The 19,711-nt window shown below is 35.3% G+C and overlaps 1 protein-coding gene and 1 pseudogene across 6 annotated transcripts in view; both read right to left on the bottom strand.

Annotated features, from left to right (window-relative positions):
- The window catches only part of Asxl2 (ASXL transcriptional regulator 2), a 135,457-nt gene that overhangs the window by 77,830 nt on the left and 37,916 nt on the right, over positions 1-19,711 (bottom strand). For 4 of the 6 annotated variants that reach the window (XM_048804696.1, XM_048804693.1, XM_048804697.1 and 1 more), the window contains exons 2-3: positions 13,079-13,161; positions 4,639-4,641 (exon numbers count right to left, since the gene is read on the bottom strand). In XM_048804696.1, coding sequence (XP_048660653.1) covers positions 4,639-4,641; positions 13,079-13,161 — 86 coding nt within the window. Of the gene's footprint in view, positions 1-4,638; positions 4,642-13,078; positions 13,162-13,264; positions 13,324-19,711 lie in introns of those variants that run through there. The other 2 variants (XM_048804695.1, XM_048804694.1) reach the window with 2 other exon arrangements.
- On the bottom strand, positions 16,519-19,177 carry LOC125617230 (annotated as a pseudogene).

Raw genomic sequence — 19,711 nt, 5'->3', positions numbered from 1 at the left:
CCGCATAAAAAACGAAACAAATAAAGGCATGCTGTCCATCTACAACTACCAAAAATAATAATATCTTTGCTCAATCAACTAGCTCCTGCTCAAAAGTGAGGAAGCAGAAGCAGTATTTATGTTTTAGAATCATACACAGATATGAATTCATAGAAGTCATGGTATTCTAATCAGCTATAAAAAGAAATGAGGTATTCACACAACTTGGAGGAATCCATGGAGAACTACATTGAATTGGGGGAGAAAAAAGTCAATCCCCAAAATGGCTACATATTGTATGATTGCCTTAACATAACTTCATTCTTGGAATGTCAAGAATATAGAAATGTAGAACAGATTAATGTCAAGGAGGAAGGAGAGATGGAGCCAAAAGGAAGGTAGGTGTAGCAATAAAAGACAAATACTCTTGTTGGAAGTATTTTGTATCTTGATTGTAGTGGTAGGTACACAAATCTACACATATGGAAATACATACATATCCACCAATTAGTTCTCACTCCCATACACACTCAACTGAATACTAGTAAAGTATGGTAGAATGTATCAAAAGCGATATTCTATTCTAACATTGTAATATGGTTCTGTATAATGTTTGGAGAATCCATTTAAAGGTTCTTTTCATTCTTTCTTTCCCCCCACTTTTTTTCAGGGTGTAGGGGTGACTAGGGATTGAACCTAGAGGCACTCTACCACTAAGCTACATATTTTATATATTTTATTTAGCCTATCTGGTCTATGAAGCTGCCTTCATTCTCCTAATTTCAGAGCTCATTTCTTTCCTTAAGAATGTAAGATTGCCCACATTCTTCCAACATCTTATTTGCCTAAGTTGACATTTGGCTCCTATTATCTGCACCTAAAGAACCCCTTCAAACAATAAGCATACAAAAAATTACCTAGTTTTTTTAAAAAAAATTTTTTTTGGTTGTATCTTTATTTTATTCATTTATTTTTATATGGAGGTGAGGATCAAACCCAGTGCTTCACATGTGCCAGGCAAGTGCTCCTACCACTGAGTCACAATCCAGCCCAAATTACCTGCTTTTTAATTAGGACTTCTGCTACGACCTTAAGAAAGCTTTCTTTCAGGGCTGGGGTTGTGGCTCAGTGGTGGAGCGTTTGCCTCACATGCGTGAGGTCCTGGGTTTGATCCTTAGCACCACATAAAAAAATAAACAAATAAAAAATAAAGATATTTTGTTTACATAACTAAAATTTTTTTTAAAAAAGAAAGCTTTCTTTCATAAACTGTTGGTCAAAATCAAATAGGTTCTTATAAAGGAACTTAATAGAGTACAAATTTAACTGGAGTTTAAAGAGTTTAATTAAGCTAGAAGCCAACTAACTCTAAGCCAAGCATGCCATGTTCAAGCGATATGAAAATACATGAATATGGTTCCTGTTCTCAAGTCTCACAGGCAAGTTAGAAAACTGTAATAAATAACTATGATATAACATGGGCACTGCTATAAAGAGGGTTATCTAAAATGCCAACAGAGATAAAAAAAAATCAATTCAGTAATGGATTTAGACTATAAATTTTAACCTATTCTCGTCTGGTTTTAAGATAAGAATTTGGGGATAAAAGGAGAGATACTGAGTCTAAAAGGAAACACCCTGCAAAAGTAACATAAGGCAATATGCAAGTGCAGGGAGAAATGGCAAGAAATTATGAAACTCCATCCTTGCTCTACATGTAGTCCCTCTAAGTATTAACACACCCTATCAACATGAGCTGTCTCTCCCTCTAGAGATAGCCTGCATCCTAACCCTTAAATGTGTATTCCTTGTCTTACCACAAAAACATCTTTCTCTTGAGATCACCGCAATCTCCCTTGAATAGTTATCTATTTTCCTAAATAAACTTGTCTATGCCTTTGACTGGCATGTGCTACAATTCTTTGACATCAGGTGTGCCAAAGATCCTGCTGGTCCTGAGCCAAGTTCCCCTTCTCTCTTGAAGTCCACCAATCCTTCTTTGGAGACACGGATGCTCTCGTGATCATTTGAAATAAGTATCATTCCTGTAGAAGATTTACCAATATTTTCTCTAAATCAATCCAAGCATTTACATTTTCAATCTTATAGCCAAAAAGCAAATCTTAACATACACATTTCCAATCTCTTAAATATTTTCATTATCAATCTTATTAGATATTTTAATACTAGTAAATCAAGTGATGATTTTAATGAGCCTTAATGTAGATTAGATTTCTAAAATTATGACCAAATAATGACTTTAAAGCACAAGGGATAAACAAGCATATTATTAATAAAAATTTACATAATAATATCACTATTAGTTTCTGTGTTAATTATTTAGTTTTATAAATTAAAAATCATGCATCCAAAGGTAAGATCAATTAAACTTTAAGAATGTTGTATAGCTGCATAATATTTCTTTAGAATAAAGTAGTACTTCTTACCTTCTGGAGTTGGAATGCATCCCAAGAAAATGAAAGGAGGGGGGAAAAAGAGTATTTAATTTCTCTTTACAAAGCAACAACAATGCCAAAAAAATAAACTGTCCCGTGCCCTCCCAGCAATATTCATAATCCCTCCACCCCCATTTTACTATATAAAACATTCATTTCTTAAAATTTACAAGTTAGCCCAAATACTACTGTCTAAAAGTACAAGATTATATTCAGCTGAAGCATCTAATCCACTCCAGAAAATAGTTGCAAAATTTTTACTATGTGACAGAATAAACCTATTAGAGCAGTTTGGATGTGGATACGATGAGTATTTTCCATTCTTTAATATTCTTTCCATGCGTTTCAGTTTCCAGGAGCCATCATAAAGCCATCAGCTATGGACTCTAATGTTTATTAGCTTCCCTTTGATCCGTAATAGAACTTGTCCCTCCAAATAACAATGGATATGACTACTTTTTCTGTCAACACCCAAGTTACTGTTTCTGTGTTTTCAATATTATTCTTTTTGACATCTCTACCAGCTTTGCAAGCTGGAAAGAAGACTACACTAGTGATCAGAAGATGCAGGCTTAACCACAAAGGTATCAGCTAACCTTAGACAAACATGATATCAACTTAATTTTAAAATGTTCTTAATTCTTAAACTGAGCTCTCTAAAGAAACCACTTCAAGGCATTTCACCAGAACAAACAATCAAATGACCTACTCTGCAGGGATAATGATTTCTGCCGACAAGTAATGAGAATGTAGGCTTTATTTCCTTTGAATACTTTTCCATAATGGGGGGTGGGGATTAGGTATTTTGATTATTTTTTTGGTAGGAAGTAAAACAAAACATTTCACCTTAAATAGCATAAGAGATTTTTTCATAAATATTCTAATAAGATGAGAGATCCCCCCCCAAAAAAGTTAATATTTCAGTATGTTTATTGGGCATGGTCTTTGATGGATGGTTCCCAGAGTTCTTTACAATCACAACCCTATAGGAGCTTACTGCTTTGGTTGGAACACTGAAACATGAGAAAAAATTACAAGGCAACAATTTTGAGCTCTGCTAAACAGCAATACATAAAGATCTATTTAATCCAAAAAACAATTTGTAATTACACAAAAATTAACCTAAAGCTGTTATGGCAGCACACAATGTTAAGTCTGATTTGAAAAATAATAAAGCCAATATACTAATCAGAAAAGCAAGCACATACTAAAAGAACAAAAACCACAAACAACAAGCCTAGATTGCTAGTTTCACTAAGCTAGTTGTATAACCCTTGTTAAATCTCAATCCATGGGTATGTATGTATATATTTTGGTGCAATACTAGAGATGGAACCCAGGGGTGCTCTACCACTGAACTATATCCCCAGCCTTTTTTATTTTGAGACAGGGTCCAAACTGATGAGGCTTGTCTGAACTTGTAATCTTCCTGCCTTAGCCTCCTGAGTAGCTGGAATTACAGGCATATGCCACTGTGCCCATCCTTATTTCTCCAATAATAAAATGAGATGTAAACTATAACAACTTTTTCCATCTGCAATATTCTACAACTGAAATAATATGACTGATGTGGGGAAAACGTGGGAGAGGAAGAGATGAGGACTGCTACAGAGATGATCCATTTTGGAGTATTGTTCAAAGGTATCATGTTATAATTAGATAGAGTTTAAGATGAATGCATAATTCCATATATACAATGGAATATTACTCAGTCATAAAGAAGAATGAAATTATAGCATTTGTAGGTAAATGGATGGAACTGGAGATTACCATGCTAAGTAAAATAAGCCAATCCCAAAAACCCAAAGACCAAATGTTCTCTCTGATATGAAGATGCTGATCCACAATGGGGGCAGGGGGATCCACTGGATTGGACAGGGTGGAGTAGGGAAAGGTAGGGGAAATAGGAATGGGAAAGAGAGTAGAATGAAACGGACCTAACTTTCTTATGTTCATATATGAATACACAATCAGTATAACTCCACATCATTTACAACCAGAAGACTGGGAAGTTATACTTCATGTATATATGATATGTCAAAATACATTCTACGCTCATGTATAACCAAAAAAGAACAAATTTTAAAAACTTAAAAAAAAAAAAAAAAAAAAAAAACTAGGTACAGTTTATTGGCCAGTGCATGTTCAAGTCATCTATTTATTCTCAAACTTGTCAGTACTACCTATATAACTCACACATAACCTTCTTTTTTGGATCATTTTTTAAAAAGAAGTATGCTTTTAAACACTCCTTGACTTGCAACAGAAGTAACAAATAAGTAAAAAAAAAAAAAAAAATCAACATAATTGAGAAGGTAGGAAGCTGACCATATTCATTCATCAGCTACATAACTTACCATACCAATTTGTGTGTGCAGATTCAAATAAATGCCACATCAAAATTATTAATTATATACCATGTAATCTTAGAATCATTTATGAAGGGTCTAATTCAGAAAATGCTCAATTTGTGGATGACAAAATTCACAAACAATCTTCCTAATTCCTTTTCACTTCTACTCATAAATGAAAAATCAAGAAATAGTAAGACAATACTGTCTCAGGAACTGAATACTTCTTCCTTCCTAAAATATCTACTTAGCAGATATAAGAGTCAAGATAATACTGTATAACTAATAAAATGAGCAAAACAGGTCACAAAAATTCCAATGGGGGAGAAAAGAATTAAAGATAATGGCCATTTCAGAAGACTTGAAGTCCTCCTACACTTACTGTTGTAGAAACATATCTGCAGACATTAATGGCAGCCATAGTTGATGAAGGCGGGAAAACCTGTTCTGCATCTCATCTATAGATAACGGTAAAGGAGTGGTAACCATAAAGGTTTAGCAGAAATGGCTTCAATATAGAAACTCCTGTTTTATATGCCACTCATTATGTGTGTTGTCAACAGTATTTGTTGAAAGTAAATGTTTAGTCGGTCTATTTTTGATAAGCCAAAATATCTAAATTGCATACAAATAGCCTCTGAATATTTATCTATTAGATAATGTCTGAATCATATAATGCCTGTGACTTACCTCAAAATAATGTGGAGTAGGAAGACTATCTATAATTTATGATGGAGGATTTATACTTTTTAGTTTGAATTTTTCCAAAAGTAAAAAATTTACATTTTAAAAGAGTATCTTTGGTACCTAACTTATAAACCTATGTCTGCAACAAATGTGTAGGCAGAATGACTCCTACTATTATGTATAATTATAGTATACTATTAAAAAATAAACTTAAAAAAACAAATGTGCAAGTATATCATCACAAAATGAAAAATTTTCCTAGATCTGTAACCCATCAGGAACTATCTAATTAGATACTAATCTTTAAAGATAGATATTCTATGCCCAGATGACTGCTACCCTTTAATTGCTGACTTGATATTTTTAACAAAATCATTTCCCTACACTTGAATATCACTACTTACCCCTCAATGGGTCTCAAAACATTGGGGGGCAAAATAAACCCTCAATGAATATTTAATCAACCCCCTGACATTACCAGTTTAACCCTCAGATCTTCACTACAGTAAATTGCAACTGTTCAATCAAGATACCTATAAATCATTTTTCTTTTCCTCCTTTATTTTACCTCCCATAGCCAAGCCATCAGAATAATCCTGTGTATTCTCCCCAAAACATTTCATCTCAAATCTTTCCACTCTCTCCAGATCAAACTTATCTTCACCTAAGTCCAACCACCACTATATCTTGCCTAATCTACAATACAATAGCCTCATTAGTCGCCTTAATACCTTCAACTCCTGCCACAGCCTATTCTTCATAAAGATGTCTATAAAGCTTTACCTGAAATATAAGCCATACTACAAATCATCTTGTTAATCATCAGATGCAAATTTCCAAGGGAGGTATATTATTTCCCTATGAGGATCAGTAACTCATTTGGACAGGTCCATGTTTAAACATTTCACCTTGCCAATGGATTCAAACTACTTTTTGTATTCTAATCACATCCACTTAGCTTACTAATACCAAGAACAAAATTCCAACTATAAACTTAGTCACAGTAAGGTTCCAAATATGTAATTATAAAACTGTGGTAAATGACCTATACGAGACTATTTGTGATAATCCCCCTTACGCACTTCTAAAATGATTGACCAGGCTAGACCTCATGGCACATGTCTATAAACCCAGAGGGAGGCTGAGATAAGAGGAGCTCAAGTTCTAGGTCAGCCTTGGAAATGACTGACTGGTCTGAGCGGTGGCGCTCATCTGTAATTTCCAGCAACCTGGGAAGCCTCATGAGACAGGAGATCACAAGTTTGAAGCAAGCCTTAGCAAATTAGTGATAACTTGTCTAAAAATTATTTACAGGGTGAAAAAATTTATTTACAGGTTTGAACACACCTGTGTTCAATTCCTAGTGCCACAAAAATGAATGAATGAAATGACTGGCTAAAAAAAGCTACACACCAAAATCTACAATCCTATTCTAAACAAAACAAGAACACAAATCATTCTGATCCATAGTTTGTGGTTTGATGATGGAAGGCTCCAAGAATTTCAAGCTTAATCCAACTTTATGATTTAAAATGAAATTTCTACCCAATGATAATTTTATTTTTTTCAAAAAAGGAAACTGTCAGGCTGGGGATGTGGCTCAAGCGGTAGCACGCTCAGCCCGGGTTTGATCCTCAGCACCACATACAAAACAAAGATGTTGTGTCCGCCGAAAACTAAAAAATAAATATTAAAAAATTCTCTCTCTCTTAAAAAAAAAAAAAGGAAACTGTCTAGATAAAACCAGATATACAAAAGGGTACAAAAAATCTTTAAAGGTTCTAACAGTACTTCAAATTTGGAATACATAACTCCTGTTGAAGAGCTCAACCCTAGGGAATTTCTGCCATGTCACTGTTGGGATTTATTTAAGAGAAATGACAGGCTACAGTATAGCCATAGAAACTCAACATGGAGCTATCTTTAAACTGAACATGAGGTGTATTTAAAAAGTTTTTCAACAAATTATAAACTATTTAATGATTTTCTAAAATAACTGTTACATGGTAAATAGCATAGAAATTAACTTTTCTTTTATGTACAAATAACAAAAACCACAGATAAAGCATCTATCTACATTATCAGTGATGTTTTATCTGTTCCAAACAAAATTAGACTACTTCAGAATACTTCCACCATTCACTCTGACTACTAAGTATACCAGAATCAGCCTTAATCTCACCTGTCCTAAATCAGGTCCAATTTGACCTGAAACACCAAATCTGTATCTTCTCTTCTATATGACTCTTCTTAGAGGGGATATGAGGGTGAGGCTCAAAGTCAGAGTGCTTACCTAACATGCAGGAGATCCTGGATTCAATCTCCCATGCCCCCGGAGAAAAAAACAAAACAAGATTTATGACTCCTACCCAGGAGCAGTGGTGCACATTTGTAAACCCAGCAATGTGGGAGGCTGAGGCAGGAGGAACATGAGTTCAAAGCCAGCCTCAGCAAAGGTGAGGCGCTAAGCAACTCAGTGAGACCCTGTCTCTTAACAAAATACTAAATAGGGCTGGGGATGTGGCTCAGTGGTTGAGTGCTCCTGAGTTCAATCCCTAGTAGCCCCCCCTATCAAAAATGAAAAGATTTGACTCCTATGGGAAACTCTAAATTATCTTTAAAAGGGATGCATATTACACTATAAAAAGAATATAATCAAGTACATAGTCATAGATTATTTTGAGGGGAAAACTTTTAGGACTTTTTCTTCCCTATATTTTTAAAATGCTAAGTTTAACAGTTATAGAAAGATATTTAAATATTATAAAACTTTCTTCTAAAAGGGATAGCTATTTCTAATTAACTCATTCAAAATTCCACACTTTGGTAACAATTTTCAATCTTACCACCTAACTTCTTTTTTTTTTTTAAAGAAAGAGTGAGAGAGAGAGAGAGAAATTTTTAGTGTTTATTTTTTTTTTAGTTTTCGGCGGACACAACATCTTTGTTTGTATGTGGTGCTGAGGATCGAACCCGGGCCGCACGCTTGCCAGGCGAGCGCGCTACCGCTTGAGCCACATCCCCAGCCCCCCACCTAACTTCTTAAAGTCACTAGTACCTCACTCTTTCTCAGTCAGGAGTTAACCTCTTCTCTTATTTTTTCTTTAGTACTGGGGCTTGAACTCAGGGGCACTCAACCACATCCCCAGCCCTATTTAGAGACAGGGTCTCACTGAGGTACTTAGGTGCTCACTTTTGCTGAGGCTGGCTTTGAACTGTCGGTCTTCCTGCCTCAGCCTCCCGAGCTGCTGGGATTACAGGCATGCACCACCGTGCCTGCCTAATCTCTTCTTTTTTAATACTTGCTTGGTGATTGCAGAAAACCCAATATAACATAAAAGTGACCATTTTTTAATCATTTTTAAGTACAATTCAATGATGTTAAAGGCATTTGCAATGTTGTACAGCTATAATTACTGTCAATTTCCAGAACTTTCTTATAATCTCAACCAGAAACTCTGTACCCATTAACAGTAACTCCCTATACCAGTACCTGTTAACCTCTATTTTCTGACTCTGTAAATGTACCCATTCTAGATATATCATATAACTGACTCATACAATATTTGTACTTTTGGATAACTTATTTCACTTAGCTTGTTTTAAAGGTTCATCCACATGCGTGGATATATCAGAATTTCACTTCTTAAAAAAAAAAAATTCCATTTCCTCTTAAGGCCGAATAATATTCCATTGCATGTATATTGCACATTTTGTTTATCAATTCATCTGTTAATGGACATTTGGGTTGTTTTCACTTTAATATATTCTAAAATATAACAATAATCAGAATCAAAGAGATTCTTTAAAATGTGGGAGCAGAGGGAAAAATACAAAGTGAAAAGACATAAAAGATATACTGGGGTCTAAGGAATGAAAATAAAACAAGTAGCAGCACACTTTCAATAAGCATACTCTGTGTTTCATTCTATAATCTCTCTAAAAACTGTAAAGATTATAAGACTTGACACTTGATTGCAGCAAGAAAAGCTATTTACTACATTTGAATATAATCTTCTAACCATTGATATTTTCATATACTCATTAACAAGTTTTCAATGCCTACTATGGCAATACACAAAAAGAAGAGATAATATCACTATCCTCACAGAACTACTTTAATGTATGGATGGATATCTCTCTCTCTCTCTCTCTCTCTCTGGTGGTGATGCTGGGGATGGAACCCAGGACTTTGCACATGTTAGGTAAGCACTGTATCACTGAGCTATATCCCAAGCAATGACTTTTCTTTAAAATTACAAAAACTTATCATTTTAAACCTTAGTGCTATAAAGAACAAGAAATACTATAATAAACTAAAACAAGAATATGTGATCTAGACTACAAAGTCAGTCAAAATTCTTTAAAAATGAAAATTTCAAACTGATTGCCTAAAGAGTTAACCTCACAAATAAAGCTAAGTGGTCCTCATGTACAAAGGCTGAGATTGATGTAAATTCCCTACAAAATTGAAAATGACAAAACATAAAAGATATATAAAACTATGAGAATAGACAGAAATATACTCAACTTGGAGAGGAGGTTATCAGAAAAAAACAAACATTAAGGAAAAAAACTCCAAAGAGGAAAGAAAAGTAAAAAAGCTTGTGGTATCAATTAAAGTAACAAGTTTCAAGAAGGAAATAGTACTACACTGTAATAATAATAATAATAATAATTCTGAGAAGTAAAAGAGGCAAGAACTTAAAATCCAATTGATTTTGTAAAAGTAAGTCACAGATGACCTTGAAAGAACTGCTTTATGGTCACAAAACTATCTAACCACATCATCAGAGTTTAACCAAGAAGAACTACTTGTAAACTGTTAACACGTGAAGCCAAAGACATTTCTAATTACTCCACAATTTTGATGCATACCAAAAATATAAGAAATTCCTTTTTCTCCTTTTCTATTTATTTATTACTATTCTTTACTTATTCACTAATCTTGACTCCCTCTAGAAATGATAATGGAAAGTTTAAAGTCCTAGAGCATTACTACATTAGACTTGTATGACACTGCAATGCAATTTCAGACCAAAGAGATTATTGGAGCTTGTTCTCTATATATCAGATTTCCTGGTGTATTTGCCTGGTATGTATCAAAATCTAAATTTATAAAAAGAAACAAAATCTCCTACCCATTCCCACTCTGTGCGATCCAACAGTGCTATTAAAGGATATTAGAATACCTTAACAAAATTTCTCAGTCACAAAAATACTATTATCTTCTCCTGTAGCTTAGTATTAATTGATCTATGATCAAATCTTTTTTTTAATATTTTATTTTTTAGTTGTAGATGGACACAATATCTTTATTTTATTTTTATGTGATGCTGAGGATTGAACCCAGGGCCTTACACATGCTAGGCAAGTGCTCTACCACTGAGCCACAACCCCAGCTCTGTGATCAAATCTTTTTCTGAATTAGCCCTAATCTAATAAATCTAATTCAAATAAAATTTAGAAATATTATGCTAATAAATTAAGAGTGATCATTTTTTTAACTGATTACAAAAGAGACTTTGAAAAGCTAATTTTTCAAATGCATTTTCATGTTTTAATTCATGCATGCTTATACTCAACGTTTTTAGGAACATGTTATATAAAGTAGGATATGATCATTCATATTTCCTCCTTTCATAACCATAAAGCAAACCTAATTTATTTACTGCCTACTGAAATTTGGCAATAAATTAAAACAACCAAAAAAATTAACTGCTTTAGAAAAGAAAAGCCAATTTTAAAAACTCAAGTAGAACTTCATGTTAAAGAAAAAAACAATGACAAGTAAAATCTAGTATATGAAATGGTTATTAATCAAGAAATATGCTGCTGGGTGCAATGTCACACACCTGTAATCCCAGCTACTTGGGAGGCTGAGGCAGGAGGATCACAAGTTCAAGGCCTGGCTGGACAATTTATAAAGTCCCTGTTGCAAAATGAAAAAGGGCTGAGAATATAGTTCAGTGGTAGAGCACCACTGGGTTCAATCCCCAGTGCCCACCCCCCTCACCGCCCCAAAAAGGTGCTGTGGATTTAGTTTGGTGGCACAGAACTTGCCTAGCATGTGCAATGCCTGAGTTTGGTCTGGGTGTGGGGGGTGAGGGGCAACAAAAGAAAGGGGGGCGAAGAAAGAAATAAATTGTTGTCCATTTGGGGCTGGAGATGTGGCTCAATCGGTAGCGCGCTCGCCTGGCATGCGTGCGGCCCGGGTTCGATCCTCAGCACCACATACAAAGATGTTGTGTCCGCCAAGAACTAAAAAATAAATAAATATTTAAAAAAAAAAAAAAAAAATTGTTGTCCATTTGCAAATATCTACCCATAGGCCACTGTTTCTCAATGGAAACACTACTGGCATCTGAAATGAATGACTACTCAATATGGACTGTGCAGTACCAAATATTTAGTATCCCTGTTATCTACTGTTTAAATATCACAGTGTAATCCCCTCACCAATCACTGTGATTATCAAAAAATAGGACTCCCAACATACTATGTTACCCTAATGGTGTTACACAATACCATCCATAGTTGAAAAACACTAGAAGTAGTTTCAAAGCACAGCAAACTTCCTACCATAATGAAAATCTTTCTAATAAAAGGGGTTGTGGCTCAGAGGTAGAGCGCTTGCCTAGCACACATGAAGCACTGGGTTCAATCCTCAGTACCACATAAAGTAAAATAAAGACATTCTGTCCACCTGTAACTAAAAAAATACATATTAAAAAAAAAAAAAGATTGCCGCATTTGTCTTACTAAGCAAAGCAAACAACATAATTTCAACATTTCTTAAGACAGAGGGTCTTGATTATGAACAGTAACTGTTATGTGCTATTGCAATATGTATCTAAGAAACTAAAAGTATATGTTATCTTTGATGCTATCTATGCCCCATCTATGTATTTAAACATAAAAAGATTTTTTAATTTTTGTTTTTGGACATAGGGTTGTTCCAAGCTGCCCAAGCTGGTCTCAAACTTGTGAGTTCAAATGATTCCTTTGCCTCAGCCTCCCAAGTAGCTAGGACTACAGACATGAGTCACCATACCAAGCTAAGAATTTTATCTGACACATCTAGTACATTATATTTTTTCTATTTATTTATTTATTTATGCATGCTGGGAATTAAACCCAAGGCCTTGAACATGCAAGGTAAGCATTCTACCCAATGAGCTATTTCCCCAGTCCCTATTTTATTCTTTTTGGCTAATGTTATTCCTTCCTAGAACGTCTACCTCTAGCATTCTCTCTTAAGTCACAGTAATTTTTACCTGCTAATGACCAAACATATTAAATGAAAAGTCTGAATTGATAGATGAAGGCTTAAAGATGGCTCCAGGCCTCCCTGAGAATTAAAGTGCATGGACTTGAAAACAGCTACCGTCTTTCTCATTAAGAATTTTTTTGATTTACTTTTTTGTTTTTATAACTGTTATAATTTAAAAACTTCACAATGATCTGACAGCTGAATACAACAAGAAGTTAACAAAGCACTTAGTACTAACTAGTCAACCTTGAGGACTAAAGTACACTACTATATACTATCAAATATTCCAATCAAGTATTATAATTGTTGCTAATAATATTTAAATAACTCACCTGATTTCTTTTAGTCCTTCTCTCTGGATAACTTGAAGAATTTCTTTATGACTCATAGGTGTATTGGGGTATTTTTCTAAGACCTGAGAAATAAGTATATAATAATAAATTATTACTTATTTTAACTTCCTATCCTTTTAATTACATATGTAATTGTATTTAATAATTGTCTTAATAGTTACATACAAAACATACACATCCAGAGAATTTTCAACCCAGATCTTCTTCCCTCAATCCCAAACAGACATATACTGAAGCAAAAATAAATCGAAAAAGCTAAAATTAATAATTCGAATATTCACTACTGACTTGGAAGACTAAATAAGGAGGATCCCAAGTTTGAGGCCAGTGTCAGCAACTTAGTAAGACTCTGTCTCAAAAAAAATAAAAAAAAGGGCTGGAGAGGGGCTGGGGCTCAGTGAGAGAACACTAGCATAGCATATGTGAAGCACTGGGTTCGATTATCAGCACCACATATAAATAAATGAATAAAATAAAGGTTCAGCAACAACTAAAAAAAAAACATACATATGTAAATTTTTTAAAAAAGAATAATAATAATAATTAATTAATTAATTAATAATAATAAATGCTGACGAGGATGTGGGGAAAAGGGTATAATTATAAATTTGTCAGTGAGAGGCCAGGTATAGTGACGTATATCTGTAATCCCAACAAGTGGGGAGTCTGAGGCAGAAAGATCACTCAAAAGTTCAAGGCCAGACTCAACAACTTATGAGGCCCTATGCAACTTAGCAGATCCTGTCTCAAAATTAAAAATAAAAAGGATTGGGGATGTATCTGAGTGGTCAGGCACCATGAGGTTCAATCCCCAGTACCAAAAAATAAATTGCTGGTGGGATTGCAAATCAGTATGACCATTTTGAAAAGCTATATTCCATAGAAGACTAGAAATGGAACCACCACATGACACAGCTACTTTCACTTTTTTTTTTTTTTTTCATATTTTTATTTTTTAGTTTTCAGCGGACACAACATCTTTCTTTGTATGTGGTGTTGAGGATCGAACCCGGGCCACACGCATGCCAGGCGAGCGCACTACCGCTTGAGCCACATCCCCAGCCCTACTTTCACTTTTTAATATTTATCCAAAAGAACAAAAATCAACATATTATACTGATACAAGAACATCAGTGTATATAGCAGTGCAATTCACAATAGTGCAATTCACAAATTATGGAACCTGTCCAGGTGTCCATCAACAAATGAATGAATAAAGAAAATGTGGTAAGGATATACAATGGAGTTTTACTAAGTCATAAAAAAGAATGAAGTTATGGTATTTGCTGGTATAAATAGATGGAAATGGAGAACATCATGCTAAGTGAAATTAAGTCAGACTGAAAGTCAAAGACGGAACATTTTCTCTCACATGCGGAAGGAAGCAAGAGCAAAATAAGGAAAAGTGGGTGGGGTGCCCCATGAAAACAGAAGGCAAACCAGTGGAGTAGAGAAAAAGGGTTAAGGAGGAAGGAAAAGGAATGGGAAAGAAGAGGAACTATGGAATGAAATTGACCAAATTATGCTATGTACATACGTACAGGAATATACCATAGTGATTTTCACCTTCATGTGTGTATCTATAAAGCACTAATTGGGGGGGGGAGGGGGGGAAGAGCTAAATCAAAAGAAGGAAGACCAGTAGAGAAAAGGGAATCAAGGAGGAAAGAGGGAAAGGAAAAAGAAAATATTGGGAACTAAAGTAGAACAAATTACATTTCATGCATGTATGATTACATCAAAATGAACCCCAATATTATGCATAATTATGATGTATTAAAAAGATTTTTAAAAATAAGATAAAAATAAAAAACCCAGTTTTCTAGCCAGATTACAAGAAAGGGTTTCTAGGAGGAGTTTCTAGTAGCTGTGTTATATGGTGGTTCCATTTCTAATCTTCTGTGGAATCTCTACACAGTTTTTCCAAAAGTGTCAGAGACCGGGCACAGTGGCGCACGCATGTAATCCCAACATTTTGGGAGGCTGAGGCAGGAAGATTGAGAGTTCAAAACCAGACTCAGCAATTTAGGGAGGCCCTAAGCAACTCAGCAAGACCTTGTCTATAAATAAAATATTTTTGAAAAGGCTGGGGATCTGGTTCAGTGCTTAAGCGTCCCTGGGTTCAATTCCTGGTACTCTCCCCTGCTCAAAAAACAAAAAACAAAACAAAACAAAAAGTATCAGGGACCTCGCAGAGAAAAGAGAGCTTAAAAAAGTGATACCATACAGTTGTTGTTCTTCTTCTCTCCCCTCCCCAAATCCCCCAGGGTACTTTACCAATGAGCTACATTCTCAGCACTTTTTTATTTTACTTTGAGGCAGGGTCTCACCAAATTGCCCTGGCTGGCTTCCAGCCCTTGTAATCCTCTGCCTCAGCCTCTTTAAGTAACTAGGATTACAGGTGTGTGCCACTGCATCCAGCTTATCATGAAGTTCTACTTTACTCCTGGGGTCACCCAGTGCTATACATCTGTGGATTTGACCCTAACCAACATTACTATCAAGTATACCAATACCAAACACATAAAGTAGCCACAAGGTGACACAAATGCAGGGCAGATCCAAGTAACCATGCAAAGGATCTGAAAACTAGATATTGGAATTATAGTGCACAGAAGATGAACAGAAACTTGTGACTTGAACCTAATAAGGTCAAATCCTGCTTTAAAAAAACCCTACAGAGTCTACATTTTCCATAGGATATTTTTGGGGGAGTGAGGGGGGGTCAGGGGTTACCAGGGATTGAACCCCGGGGCAGTAAGTTATATCAGCAATCCTTTTATTTTTCATTTTGAGACAGGGTCATGCTAAATNCGATCTTCAGCACCACATAAAAAATAAATAAAGAATATGTGTTCATCTACAACTAAAAAAAAATATTTACAAAAAAATAAAATAAAGGAAGAGAGCTGGGGATATAGCTCAGTTGGTACAGTGCTTGCCTCACATACACGAGGCACTGGGTTCAATCTCCAGCATCCCTAAAAAAAAAAAAAAAAAGGCAGAGACAGACAGACAGACACAGAGAGAGAAAGAAATCAGGATGTTCTAAGATGAAGGAAATTACCAAAACACTTGCACTAAATTGACATTTTCTGCTAGGCATCCTGGCACACAATTATAATCCCAGCTATTTAAGAGGTTGAGGCACGAGGATCTCAAATTTGAGGTAAATCTGGGAAAATTAGTGAGACTCTGACTCAAAATTAAAATTTTAAAAAGAGGTCAGATACAGCTCAGTGGTAGAGCACACGCCTGGGTTCAATCCCCAGTACTATCAAAAAACTGACATCTTTTTAAGTCAATTCTGGTATAAATGTTCTTCCTATGTGTTTCTCTTTAAAAGAGGAACTTCTTGAGATGGATACTGGTTGTTCTCATCATCTTTCTCTTCTAACAGATTAATGTAAGGTCATAAATTCCTTTTATTCACAGCTTTTGCTATATCCCACAAGTATTAAAATTAGTATTTTTGTTATCAGCTCAAATGGCTTTCTAAATGGAATCATAATTTCTTCCTTCACTTGTGTGCTAGTTGAAAATGTACTGCTTAATTTCCCAAATTGGAATTTTCTGTCTTATCTTTTTTTTCCTAATTATCAAAGAATTCAGAACACTAACCCCAATTACTGCCCTGACCTCACCTTACATGACATTTTTGTTGCTGCTGTAAATAGTAGGCACTTAGACTTATGTACTTATTTGCATCTTCTAAGAATTTGCATCTGTTCAGCACCGCTTCAAGCTTCCATCTGAAATTATTTTTCTTCCAAAATAACTCATTTTAATTTAACATTCCTTCAGTGTAAATTGCTAGTAACAAAGCGGGGCATCCCTTATTCCCCAACCAATCTTCTGCTTTTCTGTTACTCTTTGCTTTAGTTTTTACCACTTTTATTATCATGTGCCAAGAAGTAATTTTCTGCTAGACATTTATTCACAGGGCTCCTGGAGCATTCTTACCATTAGGTCTTCAAAAATTGCTTGTGCCCCACTTTCTTCCCTCCTTGGAATCCAATTACTAAGTGTTTGACTGATGTCCCTTATTACTTGATTCTATTATTATATTTCCCCGTTTCAGAAAAATTAGCTGACTTTCCAAATTAGCATGTTCCAAAAGTTATGAGTGATGATGGTTTATGTATTATGACAATCACATTATACAATACTAGTACAAAGTCTAATGATGTTTGTAATTACTTTTATGACTTTATTATTTTATTATAATAATTGCACAAAAATGTGAATATACAAAGAAAATTTAAAAATAATATTTAGTATTCCTCGCCCAACTACAATAACAAAATAGTATGTAATATTTCATTCTAGTCTTTTTACATTTGCATAGCATTTTAAAACAAAACTAGTACTGGAAATTACTTTTTTCCATTTCATATCATACAGCAACCATTTCTTTAGGACATTTAATATTACATGAAAACATGATCCTCAGCTGACTGTTTTACAATCTAATTAAACCATAATTGACCTCCAATTGTTGGATAGTTTCGTATACCTGTTATTATAACTAACAATAACTATTAAATATTCCTCTTCATAATTTTTTATATGTATTTTCAGAATTTTTTAGAGAAATTCCTAGGAGTACCCAACAAAGTGCATAAGTATTTCTAAGCCTTCTGATGAATTTTTACCAAACTGCTCTCCACAAAGATTTTACCCATTCACAATAAAAGCCAGTGTCCCATTACTTCCTCATATTTCTTGGCAACACAGGAAAGTGAATATCACCCTCCAACCTTCATTGTTGCAAATTTAGAAAGGGGAGGCAAGGTGAGAATGTTACCTTCTAGGGTTTTTTTTTCCCAAAAAATGTAAGAGTTCCCCCATGTTTATTTTGCTTTTCCTCTGTGTTCAGGAATAAGTCTAAGTCTTTCAGGTGGAGTCTCCAAAACATGCAATGTCTTTTCTTTCTTCTTTTACAGGCAAGAACATGAAAGCTTCATGTCTTCCCCAAGATCTTTTCCCCCTTCAAGTTAAAATAAAATACCCAAAATGACTGGAAAGTCTTCTTTTCTTCTAAGGAAAGAAGAAAAGTATCTTGGTAATAAACCAGCAAACTGTGCCATATGTGTATGGAAGGTTTCTGATCATTCCATGGGCCCTACCTGAGGTATGGTAGTGAGGAGAGTAAACTTTTGGCTTTACTGGCATTTTATTTCAAGGTCTTTCCAATTACTCCCCTACCCCACCACACCCAGTTGTGGAACACAAGCTTTCTGCTCAGGAGCTAAAACGAGATCCCTCAATTTTGACTACTGTTTCCTTTGAGTGCCACCAGAGTCCTAGTTTCTTATATCCTTTTATGAGGACCTGTCTCACTTGGGGGGCAAAATGGCTTAGCCAATGAAAAATGGTACACTCCTCTAGCACAGGAATGACTTCCATCATAGAAGCTTTGGGGCCTTGGAATGCTCCTGTCAATGAACTGGTCAATGATAATGTTATCTCTGGGCTGAATCTACTGTCATCAGTATGACGCGTGTAGAGTCCTCTTCCTTCAGAGCCCAGATATTCACCTGGTAGTTGATTTCTGAAGGCATGATGGTGCTCTGCCTCCCGTGTCTTGCAAGGAGGGTGCAATCAACATTTTTTATCTTCCCCCAGATTAAGGTACCAGATATAGTATCAGCATATTTTTCAGTTCTTCCTACTAAAATTTCTAGATCATCCAGGCCTGTTCTGCCAGTTATTCCAATTATCACAGGCCATGGTAGCAAGGAACCCTGAAGCCAAGTCTGCATGGGAAGGAAGATGCTATGGGCAAGCACACTGGGTGAAGACCTAATGTTTGTACTTTAATACCTATATTTCCTTACTTGTGAACTGGTTATTCATGACCTTGGTCTATACACCATTTGTATCAGCTCTGTATTTCATATTAAAACTTTTGCTATTGTACATACAATAAAACACTTTTTCTAGTTTATTATTCATTTTTTTATTACTATTCATTTTCCATAGAGGTTATGAACTGTTATTTTTTTTTTCAGTACTGGGAATTGAATCCAAGACTTTGTGCATCCTAGGCAAGTGCTCTATCACATTTCCCAATCTTTCTTTTTTTTTTTTTTTTGAGACAGGGTCTCATAAGTAGCACAGGCTATTTCACAACTTGAAATCCTCCTGCCTCAGCCTCAAGTAGCTGGGATAACAACAGGCCTGTGCCACCACATCCTGCTTAGTTTTTTCTTTTAGCACTTCTACAATTAAATGTACCTTCCCTCCCCTTCAATAGCTTAGTAATTTTTGCTTTCAACTCTATTTAATTCACATAACAAAACATACACATAGGCCAAGGAGGCTGAGGCAGAGGACTGTGAGTTCAAAGCCATTCATAAAAAAAGTGAGGTGCTAAGAAACTCAGTGAGACCCTGTCACTAGGACTGGGGATGTACCTCAGTGGTTGAGTACCACGGAGTTCATCCCCAATGCAAAAAAAAAAAAAAACACATAAGTGAGGAAAAATTAAGGAAATGCTAGAGGGAGAGGGAGAAGAAAGAGGGAGAGGGAAGGGGGAGGGGGAGGGAGGGAGGGAGAGGGCAAGGAAGGGGAAGGGGAGGGGAAGGAAGGGAGGAGGGAGAGGGGAGG

This window comes from Marmota marmota, unplaced genomic scaffold, assembly GCF_001458135.2.
Source record: "Marmota marmota marmota unplaced genomic scaffold, marMar, whole genome shotgun sequence".
In the NCBI taxonomy this organism is placed as follows: Eukaryota; Metazoa; Chordata; class Mammalia; order Rodentia; family Sciuridae; genus Marmota; species Marmota marmota.
Note: the sequence above shows the minus strand (reverse complement) of the source record. Positions and strands in the feature narration are given on the sequence as shown.